Below are 24,894 nucleotides of genomic sequence, written 5' to 3' on the forward strand. Positions count from 1 at the left end.
TCAGTCCTCTGCACACAAGTGCATAAGGCAGGTCACCGATGGGTTGTTCCGCAGGGCCTCCCACTACATCAACTTCGCCATGGACGAGCGCAGCCAGATGGAGAGGGCGGTTGGATTCCATGCCATGGCCGGCTTCCCACGGGTGCAGGGTGTAATCGACTGCACCCACATCGCAATACGGGCACCTCCGCATGAGCCAGGGCTGTTCATCAACAGGAAGGGGTATCACTCCATGAACGCCCAGCTCATCTGTGACCACCGCCAGAGATTCCTACACGTGTGCGCCAGATACCCCGGCAGCTGCCACGATGCCTTCGTCCTCAGGGAGTCCGCCGTCCCGCCCATCCTGCAGGCACCCAACGCCGGCAACGGCTGGCTCCTCGGCGACAAGGGGTATCCCCTCCACACGTGGCTCATGACACCTCTGAGGAACCCCATCACCGAGCCGGAGCGTCGGTACAATGACAGCCACACTGCTACCAGGTCTACAATTGAGCAGACCATAGGGCTTCTCAAGATGCGCTTCAGGTGCCTTGATCGTTCTGGGGGAGCGCTCCAATACACACCATTCAGAGTGGGACGAATCATAGTTGTCTGCTGTGCCCTGCACAACATGGCCCAACAGAGAGGGGTGCCGCTGGAGGAGGCCCCATCCACACCCGCCACCCACATTGAGGAAGGCGAGGGCGAGGAGGAGGAGGAGGAGGCGGAGGCGGAGGAGGAGGAGGAGGACGCGCCCGAGGATGTTGGACGACCCATGCGCCGAGCCGCGACTCACCGGGATGGTCGCCGGGCCAGGGACGCACTCATACGTCAACGGTTCTCCTAGAGTCAGACACTGCGAGGCGCTCGCATCTCCTCACCTGCACATGCGAGCGGCCATACCAGCCCCCTCCACTGAAGAGTGCTGCCAGTAATCCTGCACCCACAGCAGTGTGCCCAATGGGTGGCAGCAGGTGTTCGCCGTCATGATGGCCTCCACGGAACGCAACTACTGCACAAGCCGCGGAAGAATGGACGAGAGGTGGCAGGAGTGGTGAGAATAGACTATTTAATATGTGGAATGTGACATCATTTAAGAAACAAAGTACAAAATAATAAACACCCTGGTGTATTCCCTTTGTGATTATAAGGCCTTTGGAATTCTTCTCCGGGAACCCCTACGTGGTGCTACCCCTGTGGCTCCAGCAGAGGTAGTGGCAGGTTGCTCGTCTTCTTGCCTTGACCGGGTAGATGCTTTTGGCGGACGGCCCCTGGGTTTCGGTGCCCGTGAGGGCACCTCCACAGACTGCTCCTCCTGCACCGGGGCAGGGGCAGACTCGGCCACATGGAGAGGAGGCACCATTGCGGGTGCTGGTTGAGAGGTGGGCGACGGGTGGGACGTGGGGACGCCTTGAGAGGCGTCCCCGCTTCCATGTCCCCGGTCACCATCATCCCTCTCTTGGCCTCGGCCCACATCACCCCTTCCACCCTGCTGGACGGCAGTTTGGATGGCATGTGTGAGGCCTTGCAAGGCCACCCCTAGTGTATCCCTCAGCCTGTTGGTGGCGTCGGAATGTTGCTCACCCTGAATCCGTACAGACGTTGTGAGGGCCTGCAAGGACTCGAAGTGGAGCTGTGCGTGACGCTCGAGGGAGGCCAGCCTGTCCTCCACCGCAGACAGTCCCGCACCTACCTGCGACACTGTGTCGTCGGTACCCTCCTGTGCCTGCGCCACCAATGCCCACATGCAGGAGGTGGACTCCTCCATCGCCTGCGCTATTGTGGACAATGCGCGCGGCACCTCTGCCAGCACCTCAGCAATTAGCTGGTGGCCCTCGACGACTCTCCTTTTCTCTGGTGGCCCCCTGGGTTCAGCATCTGGGTCCGGCTGAGCAGAGCCTGGAGATGAGTGCTCCCTCCGTCGCGGACCCTCCGCGGCTGCCCCTGCCACCAGGGTCTGCTCATGCTCACTCGTGCGCAGTGACTCACCAAGTGCTACCCCAACTAGTTGGCGAGGGGGACCCACCGAGGTGCGTGTCTCTGCGCTGGTGGATGGTTGGCTCTGATGTGACGATGCACCCTCAGAGACCGCCATGTCCTCTGAGGAATCGCCCTCCATGCTCGCTTGATCCAAAGACGCACCTGCAAGAGAACAGAGGGCACTTTGAGGCATGTGGACCAACTTGACAGTGCGCCTGATGGCAGGTGATGATACGGTCACTCGCGATCATGGGTGTTGAGTGTCAGCTTTCCCTTACCGCCCATTTCGGCAGCGACACACTCGCCATCGGCCACCGACAGGCAATGTCGCGTGCGGGCGAGGTCGAGCGCCTCCACCTCTGCGTCGGTGAGCTCCACCACTTGCGGCGGCCCACCTCCGGTGCGTGCCCTTTCGCGGTTGTTCTTGCTCCTCTTCTCCTGTGAAGGCAAAACACAGATGTGTGAGTGGGTGCGTCTTGCATCGTGAGACGCATCGAGCATCGGTGTGGTTGGGTTGAGCGTGGCGCGGAACGGATGGGAGGAAGTGTGGGCCACGTGCCCATCCCATTGCATGGGGATTGGGGTGTGTGGTAGTGTTCGGGTGGGGTCAGGGACGGTGGGTACTTGCGTGCACGGCGAGGATGGTGAATGAGTGGCTGTGAGGATTGCTGATGGAGCGCAGTGGTGGCTGTGCAGGAGGGGGTTGTGATCTGCTTGGCGTGATGGTGGGGACGGGATGTGGGAGGGTGCGTTGGTGTACTCACCTTGCCAGACCTAGTCAGGTCATTGAAGCGCTTGCGGCACTGCTCCCAAGTCCTTGGGGTGTTGCCCCTGCTGCTCACCTCCGCCGCCACCTCTGCCCATGCCTTCCTGGTTGCGGCGGCAGGGAACTTGCGCCCATCCTCAGGGAAGAGTGTTTCCCTCCTCCTCCTCACGCCCTCCAGCATCAGCTGCAGTGCCAGATCTGAAAAACGGGGCGCAGCCTTTCCCCTTGGTTGAGCCATTCTCCCAGACCTCTTGCTTGCAGCAGGAGGGGCTTTGGGAGACTGCCCCTTTAACTGGAGCTCCTACATCGCGTCGACGGTACTGCGCATGCGCAGCCGGCCGGCACGCAGCTGGGGAGCGCAGAACCCGGAAGCAGGCCTTAATGGGTCCAATTATCCCGCGATCGCGTGGGGGACGCGAACAATTACCCGTCCGCGTTTTCGACGCTCCCGGAGGACCACCCGCTGGGAACCCGCAGGCCTGCTAAATTCGAGCCCCCTTTCTCACAACTGCCTTTATCTCCCCCCCCCCCCCCCCCCGTCCTTCTCCATTTTGCCTATCTTTTCTAAAAGTCATGTACCCTGGGATATTTAATTCCCAACCTTGGTCACCCTGCAACCACTTCTCTGTAATGGCTACTAGATCAAACACATTTATCTCTATTTGTGCTATTATTTCATCTATCTTGTTACGAATGTTTTGTGCATTCAGATATAGTGCCTTTAATTTTAACTTTTTACTATATTTCCCTGATGTGACTTTAGTCACTAATGCCCTATTACCTTTGTTAAACTGTCTGTCCCATCTTGACACACTCTGCTTGTTTTTACTCAAATCGCTACTCTGCTCCACAGCCTTGACTTTTCTGTTTAGACTTGTAAATTTACTCTTACCTGAACGCGCACCCCCCCCCCTTATCAGTTTAAAATCCTATCTACCCCCTGCCCTAGTTATCCGATTCACCAGGACTCTGGTCCCAGCCCGGTTTAAGTGCAGCCCATCCCAGTACTGGTGCCAGTGCCCCATGAATTGAAACCCCTGCTTCCCACACCACTCTTTCAGCCACACATTTAACCATCTAAGCTGTTTGTCTCTATGCCAATTTGTGCATGGCTCAGGTAGTAATCCAGGGGTGATCTCTTTGAGGTTTTGCTTTTTAATTTGGACCCTAGCTCCTCAAACTCCCTCAGCAGAACATCATTCCGAGTTCTATCTATGTTGTTGTTTCCCACATGGACGACAACAACTGGATCCTCCCCCTCATGCTCCAATTTCTTCTCCAGCCGCGAGGAGCTGTCCTTAACCCTGGCACCAGGCAGGCAACACAGCCTTCGAGATGCCCAGTCACGGCTGCGTTATCTATCCCCCTGACTCGACTTTCCCCTAAAGCTATCACATTCCTTTATGCTCCCCCCACTTGAATGGCCTCCTGTACCACGGTGATGTGGTCACTTTGCACATCCTCCCTGCAGTCTTTGTTCTCATCCATCCAGGTAGCCAGTACCTCGTGTCTGTTGGATAAGGTCAAAGGCTGAGGCTCGCCCATCACTGCATCCTGGGTCCCCATACTTGCCTGATTCGCAGTCTCATCCTCCTGCCTCTGACCACTGACCAAATCTAAACTACTACCTAACCTAAGGGGTGTGACTGCCTCCTGGTTCAAAGTGTCCAGGTAAGTCTCCCCTTCCCTGATGCACCGCAATGTCTGCAGCTGGGACTCCAGCTCAAGAACTCTGCGCCGAAGTACCCCGAGTTGCACAAACTTACTGCAGAAGTGGTTGTCTGGGATCATGCTGCTCTCCACAAACTCTCACGTGCTGCAGTTATGGCACATCACCTGCACTGCCATCTCTAACTAACCTTGTTTTATTTATTTACTTAATTGAAGTTTTTATGTGATTAATTCACTTGGTTTATTTTTTGTTCTTTTTAAAATTAATTTATCGAGTTTAAGTTATTAATTTAATGAAGTATCAGCAAGTTATAGGTTTCTAGTTCAAATCAATCCCCAACTTAGAGAGCATAAAAATGTATTACCCACTACCCAGCCACCAACTTGTTGTCCTCTGATGTCACTCTTTCAAACTTCTGCTTGTGTTGGCCTCAGCTTTATGTGCACTGCTCTTGGTCGCTGGTCCCTGGTCCCGCTCCTTATGACCTCGGACATCCGCTACCTCTGCTTTTACCCCCAATCCCCAACCATCTTCAGCTAGAAGAGCCGAGTGGCTGATCCATCTCGGCCTCCTCCCGATATCCCCATCATCGCAGAAGCCAGTCTTCAGCCAATTCTATTCACTCCACGTGATTTCAAGAAATGGCTGAGTGCACTGGAAACAGCAAAGGCTATGGGCCCCGACAACGTCCTGGCTATAGTGCTGAAGACTTGTGCTCCAGAACTAGCTGCGCCTCCAGCCAAGCTGTTCCAGTACAGCTACAACACTGGCATCTACCCGACAAAGTGGAAAATTGCATTGATATGTCCTGTTCACAAAAAGCAGGACAAATCCAATTCGGCCAATTACCGTCCCATCAGTCTACTCCCAATCGCCAGCAAAGTGATGGAAGGTGTCGTTGACAGTGCTGTGAAGCGGCACTTACTCACCAATAACCTGCTCACCGATCTCAGTTTGGGTTCTGCCAGGACCACTTGGCTCCAGACCTCATTACAGCCTTGGTCCAAACATGGACAAAAGAGCTGAATTCCAGAGGTGAGGTGAGAGTGACTGCCCTTGACATCAAGGCAGCATTTGACCGAGTGTGGCATCAAGGAGCCCTAGTAAAATTGAAGTAAATGGGAATCAGGGGGAAAACTCTCCAATGGCTGGAGTCATACCTAGCACAAAGGAAGATGGTAGTGGTTGTTGGAGGCCAATCATCTCAGTCCCAGGACAATGCTGCAGGAGTTCCTCAGGGCAGTGTCCTAGGCCCAACCATCTTCAGCTGCTTCATCAATGACTGTCCCTCCATCATAAGGTCAGAAATGGGGATGCTCGCTGATAATTGCAGTGTTCAGTTCCGTTCGCAATTCCTCAGATAATGAAGCAGTCCATGCACACATATCAGCTTGGGCTGATAAGTGGCAAGTAACATTCGTGCCAGACAAGTGCCAGGCAATGACCGTCTCCCACAAGAGAGAGTCTAACCACCTCCCCTTGACATTGAACGGCATACCATCACCGAATCCCCCACCATCAACATTCTGGGGGTCACCATTGACCAGAAACTAAACTGGCCAGTCACATAAATAATGTGGCTACAAGAGCAGGTCAGAGGCTGGGTATTCTGCGACAAATGACTCACCTCCTGACTCCCCAAAGCCTTTCTACGTCAACAAGGCACAAGTCAGGAGTGTGATGGAATACTCTCCACTTGCCTGGACGAGTGCAGCTCCAACAACAATCAAGAAGCTCGACACCATCCAGGACAAAGCAGCCCACTTGATTGGCACCCCATCCACCACCCTAAACATTCACTCCCTTCACCGTGTCTGCAGTGTGTACCATCTACAAGATGCAGTGCAGCAACTCGCCAAGGCTTCTTCGATAGCAGCTCCCAAACCTGCGACCTCTACCACCCAGAAGGACAAGGGCAGCTGATGCATGGGAACACCACCACCTGCACGTTCCCCTCCAAGTCACACACCATCCCGACTTGGAAATATATCGCCGTTGCTTTATCGTCGCTGGGTCAAAATCCTGGAGCTCCCTTCCTAACAGCGCTGTGGGAGAACCTTCACCACACGGACTGCAGCAGTTCAAGACGATGGCTCACCACCACCTTCTCAAGGGCAATTAAGGAAGGGCAATAAATGCTGGCCTTGCCAGCGACGCCCACTTCCCATGAATGAATAAAAAAACCCCACTAAAAACACCTACCAATGAACTAAATACATACTGACTTACCCTCGGCGCTCCTCCTTGCCTTATTTTGATTCTTCGTGCGGTTCCCTTTATGCTCTGCTCAGTCTTAGTCTGTGGTTTTTTGGTTTAAACCTCTGCTCCTAATTCTCTCACTCACGAAATTCCCAATTGAAATGCCTCACTCTGTTAGTGCTTCACTCCGTTAGAGGTTCACTCTGTCTTTACCAACCTCTGTACTCAACCTCTTGGCTTTGTTGATTGCTTCTCTGTATTGGCTAGGAATATCGACATTGAGTCAACTAAGACTCCTCGGTCTCTTTTGGCTTCATCCGTAGCTTTTTCAGCATCATTGATGAAGTACCTTTGTTATTCCTCCCGCCCCCCACCATCCCAGCCCCTGTTTGCAATACTTCACATTTATTAGCATTAAACTTTACTGCCATTTTTGTATCCACTTGCATATTATATTCAACTAATTTTGTAATTTCTGAGCTGCCTCCTCTGATTCCATTGCCCCTTCCAGTTTCGTTTTGTCTGCAAACTGCAGTCCTTTTTTAAAAATTTGTTCTCTGGAGATTTTGTTTAGCTGTTGCAATATTAGCAACGATACCTATTAATTCTATTGTTAATTCCAAATATTTCTCATCAGTAGAGTTGATAAAAGCAACTGGGATTAATCAATCGCAATCAATTGAATGTCATTGCAGTGGCAAGCATATGTCTTTAATCTCATCTTAACCTTAAATGAGATTTTGTGGCCTTTATATCATGGCCTTGTCATGGGAATTAATGTGATTTTGCTTTGAACAATTTCAGATTTCCTCTATTGTGTAATCTTAAATTGGCCCAATAAAGTACTGATCCTAAATTCGACTTCCAAGTTACAGAGAAAGCAGATGTGTAAGTTCCTTTGGAATTTAACATTTCTGTGTAAACAATATGTAAATTGCAAAAGTTTTTGCAGTACTTTAATTGTCTCAGTTTTAACATGTTAAATGTCACAGGGGTCAATCATCCCATTAAGCGGTGAAAAATTATAGCTTTTATAATGATGGAGAAGGTCCAATTTGCTTTCTTGCAAAAGACCCATTTAAGTAATTTTGCGCTACTGTAACGTAGGTTTGTTTTGGAAACACAAATGTTTCCTCTGAATACACTCTTTCCACAACTTCAGCGTTTACTAATGACTTTTTGGACACTTCATTACTCATCATATCCAGCCTCTAATTTTTCTTTCATTAACCTTCCCAGTGAACGTTAGCAGATGTGACTGGAATTGCTTTTGGGCTTGAAATTAATCTGTAGATCAAATTAAGGGAAAACTGGTCTGAACAGAATTTTTTTTTTCCTTTTCCCCACCATCTACATCTGAGAAGAGTGGTGGGTTGATTTTATTCTGCATTGAATTACCTTTCTAAAATTCTAGCTGACTGAGAGAGACGTTTTGTTCTATTTAAATATTATATAAAGAATATTTCGATCGAATTGTTAAATGTGTGTGGCCTAGATAAGGTTAACCCAAAACTAACTTGACCATTTGTTATTTCTGGTGCATCAAAATGAAGTAGCAGTTTAGCAGTTCATGTAAGATGCGCACTAGCTGTAGGATATGATACCAGTTTTCAAAAAGGGTGACGAAACAGGCACAGGTAACTAGAGCACAGGTAACTAGACCCAACAGTCTCACCTCCATTCTATGTAAAATAATGAATGGATTATCAAGGATTGAACATCAAGAGATGGTCTGTGCAATAATAACCTAGTAAGCAGCAGTCAGCACAGACTCAGAAGGGGAAGATGCTGCCTGACCAACCTTCTCAACTTCTTTTAAGGAAGTGACAACTGAAGTGGACTGTGGAAAGCCGAACAACGTGGTGTGCCTTGACGTCCAAAAAGGATTTCACAAAGTTCCATATGAAAGCCTATTAGTTAAACTGAAAGCTGTGGGATTCAGGGTAAACCCTAGGAATAGATAAGAGACTGTTTGAGCAGCTTCACGCACGGAGAGTGCACATCAGAAATCTGGATATGCTTAGCACATCATTTTCTAACCATACAAATTTATGGTTGACAAATGGTGTGCTGCGCATGCATGAATTTGATAATATAGGAATCATATATTGTAAGATTTGCACAGTATGTTACATCACTAGGTCCATACACACCAATTCTGCCAAGTGCATGCTATGGTAATACAGTAGCAAAATTGGTAACTGCACTAATGTATTCCATAATGCATTTGATTTCTTTACAGAACAGGGACTTAGATAAGTATTTGTAAAGGACGAATGATGGATTATTAACTCTTTGAGAGACATGACAAGATAATATTTTCTTGCATTGTTTTTTTCAATACTGCTGGAAAAATCTAATTCTCTGGCATTGCATCTTTCAAAACTGTTCATACTAGGTCGTGAATTTCAATTCAAAATATTGCTATTTTATGATGGGGAAGAAATTAAAATAATTTGGATGCAAATCTTAATTTTAAATTGGAACCGAATGTGTGGATTGTGGCATGGTTTGATTTTAATGCTTAAACTTTTCCTTTGTTAATTTTGTTATCATCTTTCAAGTATGAAAAATATTTTGTAGTGGTGATGTGGAGTGTGTCTTGTAGGCACTTAGTTGTATTAAATATATGTATAAATTAAAATATCTAAGGAAGTGACAGAATTCTGTTTAAGGGTCGGTTATGTGACGATCTGGTTTTATGTTCATAAACCTTCAGTGTTTGTTTATTTGATTGTGATCGTCTGCCAGTTGTTCATCAAAAGAAAACCAACCCTTCACATTGTGAAACTAAAAGGCACCTTTTTACATAATTTTAGATGTTTTTGTAATTTGTGTTAATTTGGAAAATAATTAAGCCGTTAATATAACATGACATGGGTAATAATGGGCCTTGCTTTGGTTCTTTGTCACCTCGGGGACCCTCATTTAATGGGTGTTCCCTTTGGCCTGTGGATATTGTGTGTATAACTGCCAAGTACAGGCTAACTGGAAATCCAGGGATCCACCATTATTCTCTCAATTGACTATTATCCTGGGAACAAGATCCTTGGATAGAATCTCACATGGTTCAGAACAGTAGTTAGACCTGTTCTGTAAAATATGGTTCCCATTGTTACTTTTCTGGCAATTGTGTATGTGGTCTCTGTTGGAGGAATGATTTAACGCAGATTTTTTGGGCAGTTGCTCAAATATATCTTGGAGATTGGCAATCTAAGTGTAGACAGGAGAATTGTAGGTGAACGAGGGAAAAGTGGAAATGTTGACTTGAGATTTTTTTTCTCTTGAGTTAGGATGTGCATGCCATAAAAAAGAAATATAATACTGGCAACATTAAGAGCTGTGGAACAACACTGAATAGTTCACAGGCACTTTTTGTTGACCTAGACGGACTCCTCTTAAATTCTGTTTGGTTTCGTAAATACTTGTCTGTAAATTATTAAGTCTTGCAATATGATGTGCACTTCTTGTCCAAAATCATTGCTTTCTGCAACACTTTCCATGTTAACATTTATGATGGGAAAACTGTATATAAACATTTTGCCATCACAGTTTGTCGATGAGTCACTCGAATCACAGAATAGTCACAGCACAGAAGGGGGCCATTCGGCCCATCAAGCCTGTGCTGGCTCTTTGTAAGAGCAATCCAGTTAGTCCCATTCCCCCGCTCTTCCCCCATAGTCCTGCAAATTTTTTCTCTTCAAGTAGTTCGTAGAATCATTCAAAGCTTGTTTCTAAAAAAAAATTTCAGTGACTGAAATTTCTAGTGTCCAAAATGGTTTCAAATAAAACAAAAATATTACATATTTCGCAATGATATGATTAAATTTACCCATTGAATTGCCTTTTGTGTCTCTTAATACCTTCATTAAGTTTCAAGTCCGCAATCTGTCTCAAAAGCCTGGCTTCGACTGGATATGTATTTTGAAGATGTGTGTCCATATCCTGTGAGGATTTGAGAGTTTCTTTGCTTTATCCAAAAAACATTGAAAGAAACTGGAGATTGAATTCTCTAAGCTTTATTTCAGGCAAATTATGACTTTTATTGAATAAAGACTGTTTGCTATTATAAGCTGCTCAGACTGTACCTGTGATTAGTCACACTTCTGGTTGTGGTTTCTTTGTTGAAAACCAAGACATTGTTACCAAGAATGGAATTCTTTTTCAGTCAATCACCTCTTATTTTGGTTTAAAAAATCTCCCTTCTGAACCATTTTTGCGGCTTAAGGAAATTGTTTTTTATATTGTTAATGGTTCCCTCTGCTCAGGTACTTTCTCTCTCCCCTTCAAATCTGCTGTCTCCATCCCACCTCCTCAAAAAACCCACCCTTGACCCCTCTATCCTTGCAAACTACTGGCCCATCTCCAACTCCCTTTCCTCTCCAAAGTTCCTGGACTGTGTTGTCACCTCCCAAATCCATGCCCGTCTTTCCCGCAACGCCATGTTTGAATCCCTCCGAACAGGTTTCTGTCCTGCCATAGTACTGAAACGGCCCTTATCAAAGTCACAAATGGCATCCTATGTGACTGTGACCGTGGTAATCTATCCCATATCATTCTTCTCGACCTGTCTTGCAGCCTTTGACATGGTTGATCAAACCATCTTCCTCCAACGCCTCCTCCGTCGCCCAGCTGGGTGAGACTGCGCTCGCCTGGTTCCATTCTTATCTGTCCAGTCACAGCCAGAGAATCACCTGCAATGGCTTCTCTTCCCGCTCCTGCACCATTCCCTCTGGTGTCCCCCAAGGACCTATCCTTGGCCCCCTGCTATTTCTCATCTACGTGCCGCCCCTCGGCAATATCATCTGAAAAAGCGTCAGGTTCCACGTGTACGCTGATGACACCCAGCTCCCTCGACTCCTCCACTGTCTTTGATTTGTCACACTGCTTGTCCGACTGGATGAGCAAAAATTTCCTCCACCTAAGTATTGGGAAGACTGAAGCCATTGTTTTCGGTCCCCACCACAAACTCCGTTCCCTAACCACTGACTCCATCCCTCTCCCTCGCCACTGTCTGAGGTTAAACCAGACTGTTTGCAACCTTGGCGTCCTATTTGACCCTGAGTTACAGAGGTGGAAGTAAGCGGTCTTGGTGATGGAGTGAATATTCACTCCATCACCAAGACCGCTTACTTCCACCTCTGTAACATCGCCCATCTCTGCCCCTGCCTCAGCTCATCTGCTGCTGAAACCCTCATCTATGTCTTTGTTACCTCTTGACTTGTCTGTTCCAATGCTCTGCTGGCCAGCCTCCGATCTTTCACCCTCCATAAACTTAAGCTCACCCAAAACTCTGCTGCCCTATCTTAACTCGCACCAAGTACCTTTCGCCCCTGTGCTCCCTTGCATCCCGGTCCGGCAACACCTCGATTTTAAAATGATCATTCTTGTTTAATACTTTGAAAGAAAATAAGAAAGCATGTAAGAAAGCCTGCAGAGCTTGTCAATCAAACAGTCTGAGCCTCCCTTGGACTGTTTGACGAGCTCTAATGCCAACTTCTCCTGGCGCTCCTCAAAATAGCACTCTTCTTTCACAGATAGAAGAAACTGAGCCTTGTAAATGGATTTATTTTAAAGTCGCTACATGGGATAACTAATTTTGGAATGTTTTTAGTTGTATAGCAACTGCAAATATGTTAAATCTCCTAATCTTTCTGCAATGTAGAGTTAATGAGATAATATGAAGAATTTAACAATATTCACTAGGTCTGTTTTTTTTCAACTTGCAGCTGAATGGGAGGAGGTCAGACTGATAGTGCATCACCCAATAAGCCAGCTTGCAGCAGTCTGCTTACCTTTTCAGTTGAATAAGTAGTGACATGATTTTTAGTATTTAACAGTACAAATACATGTGCAGGAACTATTTGGTGCCAGTTATTGCGTTGAAGTTTAGGCTACTCAAAAAAGAAAGGAAAAAATTTGCAACCTTTTAGTAAGTGTGATTGAGACTGAGATATGTGCTTCACTCCGTTTACCCAAAACAGACCTGTGCTGTGATATTTTGGTAATGGACTTTGTGACGTGCCTTGTCACAGGTTTTGTGGCAGGAAGTGAGGAGGAAAAAGATAACATCGCTCTGACCACTAAAAATTCCTCCTATTGGTTAACAATGTAACAACGTTAGCCGTGGTCATCTTTGCCATAGCCAGGATTGATCTGAATTTGTAGTTGATGCAAGCCGCTAGTTGGGAGACTTTTTTGATGAGGAGGCAGAGGAGAGTCCCGTTCAAGCTTTATTACAGCATTAAATATCATTGCGTTTGTGTTGGCAGGTGGTGAATCTGAAGCAGGGGCTCAAGGACAACATGCAATCCAGTACCAGAATGTGGATGTCCAACAGCTGCTGCTGCAGCAGGGTAGTGATGATGACCAAGGATGGGTATCTTGGGCATGGTCCCTCGTCCCTGCACTGGTCAATTATTCTGAAGAGGGAGATGAGAACTATGAGGTTGATGAAAATGGCACCGCAATAAATCGTCTGAGATCTTCGCCACCCAAGGATCCAGTGGTTTCTGTGGGATTCTACTGCACCAAAGCAACTGTCACATTTAAGGTTTGTAAGAACCAGAGCAAAGGCTGACAACTATTTTGCTCAATTGTTCTTAGATAACTCTGTACGCCAGTATAGATAGGTGTGTTTGTTTTGGCCAGCATTGATTGGGAATTAAAGATATATTGCTTCGGCAGGATGGTGCTACCGCGTGTTGAACTCTACGTTCCTCCAACTCTGGTCTTTTGTGCACCAGCCCCACCATTGGTGGCCGTGCTTTCAGCAGCTTAGGCCCTAAGCTCTGGAATTCCCTCCCAAAACCTCTCCGCTGCGCCACCTCCTCCTTTCAGGCTTTTGGTCACCTGTCCTAATGTCTCCTTCTTTGGCTCGGTGTCAGTTTTTCTATGGCAATGCTGCTGTGAAGCACCTTTGATGTTTTACTACATTAAAGGGATTATATAAATGTAAGTTGTTGTTGTTGAGCTGGAGGGATGCAAGTTCAGTTTCTTCACAACACTAACTTTCTCAATAAAACAAAATACTGCAGATGCTCTCTGAAAACAAAAATAGAAAAAGCTGGAAATAGTCCCAGGTCAGCACAGTCCTGAGGAAGGATCTTAAGACCTGAATCAGCGACTGAACTGCTGTGTATTTCCATCTTATTTTCCATTTTTGTTTAATAACTTTCTCTGATAAGTTGTATACTCTTGTGGAAAGATGCCAGGTGGAGCCCAGACACTTTTGGTCAGGGAGAAGAGCTGTCCTTTGATCACTTGCGCACTTTGCTCCAGAGTGGCATTGTCAGTAAGTCAGCATACACCCTCTCAAGATGGGAAAGGTGGTGGACAGCCCAGCAAACTAATGATGACTCGGGAGAAAACATGTTATGCCCTTGTGGGGGAAAAAAAATCAAATATTATCGAATTAGTTTCTCATTGCTTTGCAAATACAGATTAAGCAAAGTCGGCTTCTAAGTTGTTTGATTGGCACTTTTCAAATATGGTCAATGTTTGGTTTTGGAGTTCATGCTTTTTTCAACAGCTGAAATATTTAGTGAACATTGTGTTTGTATTTACATTTCATAGAATCATAGAAATTTACGGCACAGAAGGAGGCCATTCAGCCCACCATGTCTATGCTGGCTGAAAAAACAGCTTTCCAGCCTTATCCTACTTTCCAGCTCTTGGTCCATGGCCCTGTAGGTTACGGCACTTCAAGTGCGCATCCAAGCACCTTTTAAATGCATTGAGCGTTTCTGCCTCTATCACCCTTTCAGGCAGTGAGTTCCAGACCCTTACCACCCTCTGGGTGAAAAAATGTTTCCTCAGCTCCCCTCTAATCCTTCTACCAATCACTTCAAATCTATGCCCCCTGGTTATTGACTCTTCGACTAAGGGAAATAGGTCCTTCCTTTCCACGCTATCTAGGCCCCTCATAATTTTATACACCTCAATTAAATCTCCCCTCAGTCTCCTCTGTTCCAAAGAAAACAACCCCAGCCTATCAAATCTTTCCTCATAGCTAAAATTCTCCAGTCCTGGCAACATCCTCGTAAATCTCCTCTGTACCCTCTCTAGTGGAATCACATCTTTCCTGCAATGTGGTGACCAGAACTGTACGCAGTACTCTAGTTGTGGCCTAACTACCGTTTTATACAGTTCTCGCATAACCTTCCTGTTCTATACCTCGGCTAATAAAGGCAAGTATCCTGTATGCCTTCTTAACCACCTTATCCACCTGCCCTGCTATCTTCAAGGATCTGTGGACATGCACTCCAAGGTCCCTCTGTTCCTCTACACCTCTGAGTATCCTCCAATTTATTATGTACTCCCTTGCCTTGTTTGCCATCCCCAAATGCATTACCTCACACTTCTCCAGATTGAATTCCATTTGCCACCTTTCTGCCCATCTGACCAGTCCATTGATACCTTCCTACAGTCTACAGCTTTCCTTCTCACTATCAACCACACAGCCAATTTTAGTATCATCTGCAAACTTTTTAATTATGCACCCTACATTTAAGTCTAACTTGATAATATACACCACAAAAAGCAACGGATCTAGTACTGAGCCCTGCAGAATCTGACTGGAAACAGCCTTCCAGTCACAAAAACACCTGTCGACCATTACCCTTCGCTTCCTGCCACTGAACCAATTTTGGATACAACTTGCCACTTTCCCTTGGATCCCATAGGCTCTTACTTTTGTGAACAGTCTGCCACGTGGGACCTTGTCAAAGGCCTTGCTGAAATCCACGTGGACTACACCAAACGCGTTACCCTCAGCGACCCTCCTGGTTACCTCCTCAAAGAATTCAATCAAGTTAGTCAGACACGGCGTTCCCTTAACAAAACCATGCTGACTGTTCTTGATTAACCCGTGTCTTTCTAAATGACGATTAATACTCTCCCTCAGAATTGTTTACAATAATTTGTCCACCATCGAAGTTAGCTGACGGGCCTGTAATTACTTGGTCTATCCCTTTCTCCCTTTTTAAACAACGGTACAATGTTAGCAGTCCTCCAGCCAGAGACGATTGGAAAATGATGGTCAGAGCCTCCGCTATTTCCTCCCTTCTCTTAACAGCCTGGGATACATTTCATCTGGGCCTGGCGATTTATCTACTTTCAAGGATGCCAATCTCCTTAATATTTCCTCCCTCACTATGTTTATCCCATCAAATATTTCACACTCCACCTCCTTAACTACAATCTCTGCATCGTCCCCCTCTCTTATGAAGACAGACGCAAAGTAAAAACCATACCCACATCTTTCGCCTCCACTCTTTCCTTAGTTATCCTGTTGCTCTTCATGTATTTATAAAACATCTTTGAGTTTTCCTTGATTTTACTTGCCAGTATTTTTCATGCCCTCTCTTTGCTTTCCTTAGTTCCTTTTTAATTTCACCCCTGCACTTTCTATACTCCTCTAAGCTTTCTGCAGTATTGAGCTCTCAGTTTCTGACATAAGCTTGCCTTTTTTGCCTTATCTTACCCTGTATGCTCCTAGTCATCCAAGGGGTTCCAGATTTGGCAGTCCCACCCTTTTTCTTTGTGGGAATATGTTTACTCTGAACCCCTTGAATCTCCCCCTTGAATGCCTCCCACTGCTTTGACACTGATTTACCTTCAAGTAGCTGTTTCCAGTCCACTTTTGCTAAATCACTTCTCAGCTTAGTAAAATTGGCCTCTCCCCAATTGAAAGCTTTTACTCCTCTTCTATCTTTGACCTTTTCCACAACTACTCTAAATCTAACTGAATTATGATCACTGCCACCAAAATGCTCTCCTACTGATGATACTCTTTCCATCTGCCCAGCTTCATTCCCTAAAACTAAATCCAGAACTGCCCCGTCTCTTGTTGGGCTTGCTACCAACTGGCTAAAAAAGTTCTCCTGAATGCATTTGAAGAATTCTGCACCCTCTATACCTTTTACACTGATTGCATCCCAGTTAATATTGGGGTGGTTGAAATCCCCTATTACTGCCCTATTGTTTTTGCACTTCTCAGAAATTTGCCTACATATTTGCTCTTCTATCTCCCTCTGACTGTTTGGGAGTCTATAGTACACTCCCAGCAGCGTGATTGCCCCTTTTTCCTCTTTAGCTCAACCCATATGGCCTCATTTGATGATCCATCTAACATATCATCCTTCCTCGCTGCTGTAATTGTTTCTTCAACCAATATTGCCACCCCACCTCCTTCTTTATCCCCCTCTTTATCTCGTCTGAACAATCTGTAACCAGGAATGTTGAGCTGCCATTCCTGTCCCTCTTTAAGCCATGTTTCACTAATAGCTATGATATCATACTTCCACGTATCTACCTGTGCTCTCAACTCATCTGCCTAATTCACTGGACTCCTTGCATTGAAGTATATACCATTAAGTGCTGCCGAACTCTTCTGTTGTCTATTATCTGACTTTTGTTTCTTCTGCCTTCCATTTCCAGCTCAGCTTCTCTCCCTTCTGAATCTATACTCACGTTCCCATTCCCCTGCCAAGCTAGGTTAAACCCTCCCCAACAGCACTAGCAAACCTCCCCGCGAGGATATTGATCCCGGCCCTGTTGGGGTGCAACCCGTCCGGCTTGTACAGGTCCCACCTCACCCAGATCCGGTCCCAATGCCCCAAGAATGTAAAGCCCTCCCTCCTGCACCATCTCTCCAGCCACGCATTCATCTGCACTATCCTCCTGTTTCTATACTCACTCACGCGTGGCACCGGGAGTAATCCGGAGATTACTGCCTTCGATGTCCTGCTTTTTAATCTCTTTCCTAGCTCCTTAAAATCTGCTTGCAGGACCTCATCCCCCTTTCTACCTATGTCATTGGTACTGATACAGACCACGACCTCTGGCTGTTCATCCTCGCCCCTCAGAATATTCTGCAGTCGTTTAGTGACATCCTTGACCCTGGCACCAGGGAGGCAACATTCCATCCTGGAATCACGTCTCCGGCTGCAGAAACACCTGTCTGCTCCCCTAACTGTTGAATCCCCTATCACTGCTACTTTCCTGACCTTCCTCCTCCTGCACCCCCCCCCCTCCCCCCCCCCTCCCCAACTTTACAGCTAAGGCACCCATGGTGCTGTGGACTTGGCTCTTGCTGCACTCCCCAGAGGAACCATCGCCCTCACCAGTATTCAGAACTTGTTAGAGAGTGAGATGCACTCAGGGGGCTTCGTGCACCACCTGCCTGGTCCTCCTTGTCTGTCTGACAGTCACCGATCCTCTCTCTGCCTGCACACTCTTAAGTTGTGGGGTGACCACCTCCTGAAACATGCTATCCACGTGGCTTTCAGCCTTGTGAATGCACTGCAGTGACGCCAGCCGCTGCTCAAGCTCCGAAACCCGGAGCTTGAGCTCCTCCAGCTGACGACACTTTCTGCACATTTGGTTGTCCAGGACAAGAGAAGGGTCCTGGACTTCCCATATGGCACAGGATGTGCATTCGACGGGACTGAGGTGCCCCGCCACACCTCTTTCTTTCTTTCCTTGTTTCTTTATTAATTAGCTACTAACTAAACTTACTTTGAGCATTTGCAACTTTTGAGATGAGCTCTTCCAAAAATATTTCCCTTCGTCCTTAGCTCCGGAAAACTAAATTTCCGTGCTACTGCGCTTCCTGCCCTAATCAAATGGTTACAGCTTGAGAAGAAGCTGTTGGGTGGGGAGGAAGAGAGTGGAGTCAAAGGAATGTATCGGCTAGTGTGCTTACTAAGCAATTTACAGCTAACAGACTGTCAAAAGTCACTGTAAACCAGTAGTAGAATTATATGAATATTTTGCACAATATTTGTTTTTTGATAGAATCTAATCCAATCCTAAAAGTATTAGATGTAAACATGAATGATGGTTTGTTGGAGATAACAGGTAGACTTATCTCTGTACAAGAATATTTATAATTTGTTGTAATCTTAAACAAGTGACCATGGGGGATAATTTTGAACCCCAAGGCCAGTGGGGGGGGGTGGGCTTAAATTGTTAAAAATGGGAAACCCGACCCCGACCCACTGCGAGCGGCCTACTTCCGATTTAACCGGGGCGCGTTGGAGGATGACCAAGTTCCCCGTTCTCGAGAGGCGGGTCAGTAATTATAATATGTTAATGAGGCTCCGTGCCTCAGCTTTTGTCAGCTATTTGGATTTAATGCCTCCAGTATGGGTTTCCCAGGGCTCGGGAAACCCAGCATCTAAAGGGAGGCGAGAACTGCCGGATCCAGCAGGTCAGTGCTCTGCCAGCACTGCTTGTGGGCCAGGAGGAGCCAGTGTGCTCCTCTCTTTCTCCCCCCCCCCCCCCCAACAAGTAAACCCTGCCACGATCTTCAGACCCTCCGCAATCTGACAGCCCCCCCTTCCCCACTATCTGATCTCCCTTAACCCCCCCCCCCCCACTGGTGATTCCCTCTCTCTCTCCACTCCCTCCTCTCCGGTCCCCTGCTACGGCATTGTACAGCAGGCTTTACCGCAAATCCTAATGGGAACCTGCTATTAAATTCGGCAGGACCTCCACCTTTCCTGTATTTCCAGGTTTCCCGGCTGCTGACAAACGCCACTGCTCTCTCCCTGCCTACCTGTAAATATCAGGCCCCATGTCTTCATTATAAAAATGGAGATGGAAATAAAGTATATCCTCTGTAGAGATAATTAGCAAATTACTATTGAAATACAATTTGCGAAACATAATTCATGAAACTAAGTTGTATGAAATATCCATTTAAACTATATATTATACAAAAGATTAAGTCATTCCCAAGAATGCTTCACATGATTCTTTTGACAGCTATAGGTTTATATTTTTGAAGCAAGTATGCCTCTGTGAAAAGAGAAAGAAAGACTTGCATTTATATAGCACGTTTCACAACCTCAGGACGTACCAAAGCGCTTTACAGCCAATGAAATACTTTTGAGGTGTAGAAAACGCGGCAGCCAATTTGCACACAGCAAGGTTCCACAAACAGCAATGAGATAAATGACCAGATAATCTGTTTTTAGTGATGCTGGTTGAGGGACACCGGGGAGAACTTCCCTGCTCTTCAAAATAGTGCCATGGAATTTACATCCACCTGAGAGGGCAGATGTACAAAAATGATATTCTATTTTTGCCAGTTTTCTCCTCTTCTGAAGATAGTGCCCCCTGTTGGGGTGCAGTTGCATGGGTGTTGGTTACCCTTGTACCTTGCAGAAGTGGGTCAGTGTTAATGTGCGAGCCTAAATAGTGAGTTGGCAGGCCATTTGACTTTGGTGACATCACTGCCAAACCCTTCAAAAAGCACACATATAATTTTAACGATAGACACAATATCTTAAGTGCTTTAAGTTCAGACTGCATTCTCATCTGATATCTGCGTGCACACTTTCCAGTGGGGCTTATTGGATAGTGGTCAGAAGCAGGATGTCTGGATGACTTCCCCCGCTCCCCCACTCTCTCTACCCACAGGTATTTAAGACATTTTGTAATGCCTCCGCTCCTCTGCACAGATTCAGAGTTGAACCTGTGACTTTCTGGTCTGAATGGCAAAAATAGTGATAATAAGGCAGTTGGAAATTTTCACAATAATAGACTCCAGTTTGATCGCTATTGAAGACAAGTTATGGCCAAAGAATTGATCATTTTAGCATTTTGAAAAAAAAATAGTACTCAGTCCAAAAAAATCATGCTCCATTATTTCTAGTTGATATCCTGGGTAGTTTTGCGCTGTATTTATGGATTCTGAGATGATTAACGTTCGGCCTCAGGTGGACTATTTGTCAGGGATTAATGCGCAGTATTACATTGCAGCAAATATTTCATGTTTTACACATGGTAGTGATAAATGAAGGTATGATTTTTCACAATGTACTCCACCTGTAATGCATATCCTTATATATACTTAATTGCTTTGCATTGTGAACGTTCACGTATGTGACATATCTGTAATGAGTTTATGTTAATGAGCTCATGACAGCTTAGTAATTAAACATTTCAAAGTTTCTAACCCAAATTTCTTCAGCCACTTCATACAGAGTGAATCCTTTTTGTATCGTGGGCTGTATTGCTCCATATTACAAAAAGGGTATAGAGGCACCGGAGAATGTGCAAAAAAGATTTACAAGGATGATACCAGCATTGAGAGGTTATAACTATCAGGAAAGATTGAGCAGGCTGGGGCTCTTTTCTCTAGAAAGGAGAAGACTGAGGGGTGACCTAATCGAGGTCTTTAAAATTATTAAGGAGTTTGATAGGGTAGACGTAGAGAAAATGTTTCCACTTGTGGTTGGAGTCCAAAACTAGGGGCCATAAATATGATAGTCACTAATAAATCCAATAAGGAATTCAGGAGAAACTTCTTTACCCAGAGAGTGGTTAGAATGTGGAACTCACTACCTCAAGGAGTGATTGAGGCAAATAACATGGATGAATCTAAGGGGAAGCTAGATAAACACATGAGGGAGAAAGGAATCGAAGGTTATGCTGGTCAGGTTTGATGAAGTAGGGTGGGAAGAGGCTCGTGTGGAGCATAAACATTGGCATAGATGTAGTAAAATGGCCTGTTTCTGTGCTGCAAAATCTATGTAATTCTATGTAAACACCAATATGAATAATTTCCATGGAAATACTTGGTTTTGTTTTTGGCATCACTGAATACACTGAACTTTTTAAATGAAAGCAGCTGCCTTTCTCACTTGCCCACTTCAGAAAATAGCACAATAAACAAAAATGCGTCTGTAGCAGCCAAATTGCCAACCAATTAACTAAATCCAGCAGTTCACCGAAGATGAGCAATCAAAACAATTCATGTAATAAACATCACAATGTTGCCAAGGAGCAGCATGTAGATGAGGAAGAGGAAGGGGCCAAGGACTCCAGATTATAGATCGGGAAGAGAAGCCATTGCTGGAGTTGCTCTGGCTACGATAGGATAAGTTAGAATGGAACCAAATGAGGACACTCCCACTCAGCTGATCGAAGGGAGAGAGACCGGAGGAGAATAGTGTGGTCAGTCGTATCATCTGTGTTCAGAGCAGCCCAATTTTGCATAGGGGGCCTCAAACAGGCGATAGGCCCTCTATTTGCATATGCAAACGGCTAATGCCTGTTTCAGGCATGGGCCCCAGGTGCCTCTTTTTCTGTCTGCACTAATATGGCAGGCGGTGCACTTCCGGCATGTAATGAGCGCGCGCTCCCAGCTGCCATATTGGAAGCTTTGGCGCCTGAAAAATAGGCGCGACGCCATTGAATTTCTAGGCCTATGTCTTTTGCATGTGCCCTCAAGTGTACTTCTCTAATCTTTCCAAAGGTAGATTGTGACACTTCATTTTACAGACTGGACTTGAATGTACAGAATAAGAGATGTAATCAAATATCACCTTAATTGAACCAGCCCTCTTTGAGAACAAGATAAATATTAAAAATGTACTGCACTCTCAGTATTTGTGGGCTTGCTTAAGTTTTCCTGGTCAGCCTTCTGTTTCTGACTAGGTCTGGGCTTGAGATCAGTCGAATACCACCTCGCTATGGCAGGCTTCTTTCCCAGACCTAGCTGGCTGGCAGACTGCTCGTGTGTCCCTTTTGTCTTTTTCATGCCTTGTTCCCAGCTAATGGGAAAGCTGTCCCTCTGACTTCTTCGCCGTTCAGTGATTCACCAGTTGGCCGATAAGTAAAACTGGCTACCTATCCTCTGCACTGAAGTATAGGTATAGGAAAAGCTCAACATGAATAAGGACCATCCTGGTTTAACGCAGCCTGGGATGAGACAATTGATCCTCATTATCTCAGTTTGAAATGAACTGTGAGCCACAACATTCAACACACTGGTACATCTGGCTTTAGTACGCATCCTCAGTGCCAAATAAACCCTCGTCTATTCGGCCTTTGATTTTTTTTTAAGCACACTTTGTTTTAAAACACAACGCTTAAACATAACTCATTTGCAAATGCTTTCTGTGAAGACCAAAAAAAATTGTAAATCCTGAAACATGGTGATGCCAAAAACTTGCGGCTGGATTTTAAATGTTGCCAATATCCTGGTGCTGGCACTTCATTGCATTCTTGACGGACAGACCATAGAATCGTACAGCGCAGAAGGAGGCTATTCGGCCCATCGTGCCTGCGCTGGCTCTTTGTAAGAGATAACATTGGAAAAGTCCATGGGTGCAGTATAGAAACAGTTTCATTTTCTAGTCATTTTCTAGTAATGCCTAACCAAGTATTTTTTTAAATGAAAAAAGCCAAGTTTTAATGTCGAATGGTTAGACTTCAAAAAAAATGTTTGAGGAGAAAAAGGGGTGAAATTGGAGTTAAAAAAAAGAACTGTAATCCTGCGTATCTGCCACACTAAGTTTTGATTGTTTCGGCTGATGCTGAATATACTATCAGAAAACGACGGTCAAAGTGCTATAGGACTCAAGTTGCACAAACCAGGGAACCAATAAATAGTGACACTAGATAACTTTACATTTGAAAGGTCTGTAAACCCATTTGGAGAGCCTGAGTTTGAGATTAACAAAAATCAGGAAAAATGCCAAAGAGACTTCAGGCTGGCAAGGAAATCAGGAAAATTGAGGAGAGCGGCAAAAAGACTGAGGAAATATAGGAATTGTCAGGAGGATTCAAGTGGCAATAAAAAAAAATAGAAGCTGGGAAACATCAGGGACTGAGAGAGAACTTAGAAACATTGCAGACTGTTGGATACAGATGTTAGTTTAAACTAAAACACTTTTTACAAGAAGATTGACTTCAAATAACTGGGACATGCTTGAATGAAATAATAAAAAATTAAAATAGAGCAGATATTGAAGATTGGAATGTTGAAGTAATCTGATGACTAGGGTACTGGAGGCTTTTTTATGCAGAGTTTTTGGAATGAGGAATTCTGCAGAGTTGTTGAATGTCGGAAATTTTACTCCATCCAGTACAATGAAAGTAAATTGGAATTTTTTTCATAATTAAAATGCCATTGTATTTGCAGCATTTTCAGAAATGTTTTTTTTTTGGTCCTTGTCTTAAAATGAAGGGGTAGGTTGAATGAACACACACAATTCAGAATCGCGCTCAACTCGTTAGACAATTAAAATAATAAAACATGGAATCTTGCATCACAGAAGTAGTTCTCAAAGAGCTATCCATTTAGCCCCACTCCCTTGCCCTTTCCTCAAGCTTTCAATTTTTCTTTTTCAGCTATTTATCCTGTTCCCTTTTAAAGGCATTCTGCTTCCACCATTATTTCTGATGGAGTATTCCATATCCTTACAACTCTGCCTCTCCTCTTTTGGTGATGATCTTAAATTGATGCCCTATAGTTACTGACTTGCAGGTTAGCTGAGGACCATATTTTAACTTGAGTTCCCACTTTCAGGACGTTAGGAGTTAGATCAAATTGGTGGGGAAAGTAGAAAGCGTAAGTTGCAACTGATCCATTAAGGCTCCATTTACTGTGCTTCACTTTGGATTGGATTGGGTGCTACTCTGGATTTAAACTGCAACTTCAGCATTGTTGCAAAGTGAAAAAGTTTTGTAAATGCAGCCTCTCTGTGTGAGCTGCAAATCAAAAAGAAATTCTAAAAGCAAATCAGTCTTATTTAGCTATAAATGTGCTAGCTTCTCTAGCCTCTCAATGTACCTGAAGTCCCACATCCCTGGTACCATTCCAGTAAATCTCCTCTCTACCCTCTCTAAGGCCTTGACATCCTTCCTAAAGTGCGGTGCCCAGAATTGGACACTATGGGCCAGATTTTGGTGTGAGCGGCGCCGTTCTTTAGACTTACACTTGCCCATAGACTTTCTGTGGGGTTTTGCACGGCAAATTGTTGTCATCCAAATGGCGTTGCGTCTTCCACAGGGCATCTGGGACCTGTGAGAACAGGGCAAGCAACTGTGTATCTCCTAAATCAATCAGGCTGAAGAATTGTTAATGAGCAGCAAAGAATCTGAGCCAGGAAGTGTAAGTTAGAATAGTGAATTTAATGTCAAATCTGGTACAGAAAGCAAAATAAAGAGAAGGAAAGAAAGATTGGGTTAAGGGAGAGAGATTAAAAGAGACAGAAAGAAAAAATTCAAAAGAATTTTATTTAAATCCTTAAAAAAAAATCTCCAACAAGAATTAAAAGCTGAAGGAATGAGATTTCAATTGTAAAAGTTAATTTTCAGTGCCAGAAAGGTTGTTTGACAGTAATTAATACTTACTGCCATAACTTTTTGTGGTGAACTTAGTCCGTATGTACGACGACAGTGCAGGAATTTCATGCCGTTCAATACGTTTGAATGGGGAGCCAGACGGCGTGATGCCGTTTTCGTGCAGCTTACAGAGGGGCAGCGCATCACGGAT

At 45.3% G+C, this 24,894-nt stretch overlaps 1 protein-coding gene across 3 annotated transcripts in view; it reads left to right on the top strand.

Moving 5' to 3' along the window:
- Positions 1–24,894, top strand: part of LOC137310136 (intermembrane lipid transfer protein VPS13B-like) — an 875,231-nt gene that overhangs the window by 122,658 nt on the left and 727,679 nt on the right. For all 3 annotated transcript variants that reach the window (XM_067978127.1, XM_067978114.1, XM_067978120.1), the window contains exon 8: positions 12,872–13,152. In XM_067978127.1, coding sequence (XP_067834228.1) covers positions 12,872–13,152 — 281 coding nt within the window. The remainder of the gene's footprint in view (positions 1–12,871; positions 13,153–24,894) is intronic.

This window comes from Heptranchias perlo, chromosome 3, assembly GCF_035084215.1.
Source record: "Heptranchias perlo isolate sHepPer1 chromosome 3, sHepPer1.hap1, whole genome shotgun sequence".
In the NCBI taxonomy this organism is placed as follows: domain Eukaryota; kingdom Metazoa; phylum Chordata; class Chondrichthyes; order Hexanchiformes; family Hexanchidae; genus Heptranchias; species Heptranchias perlo.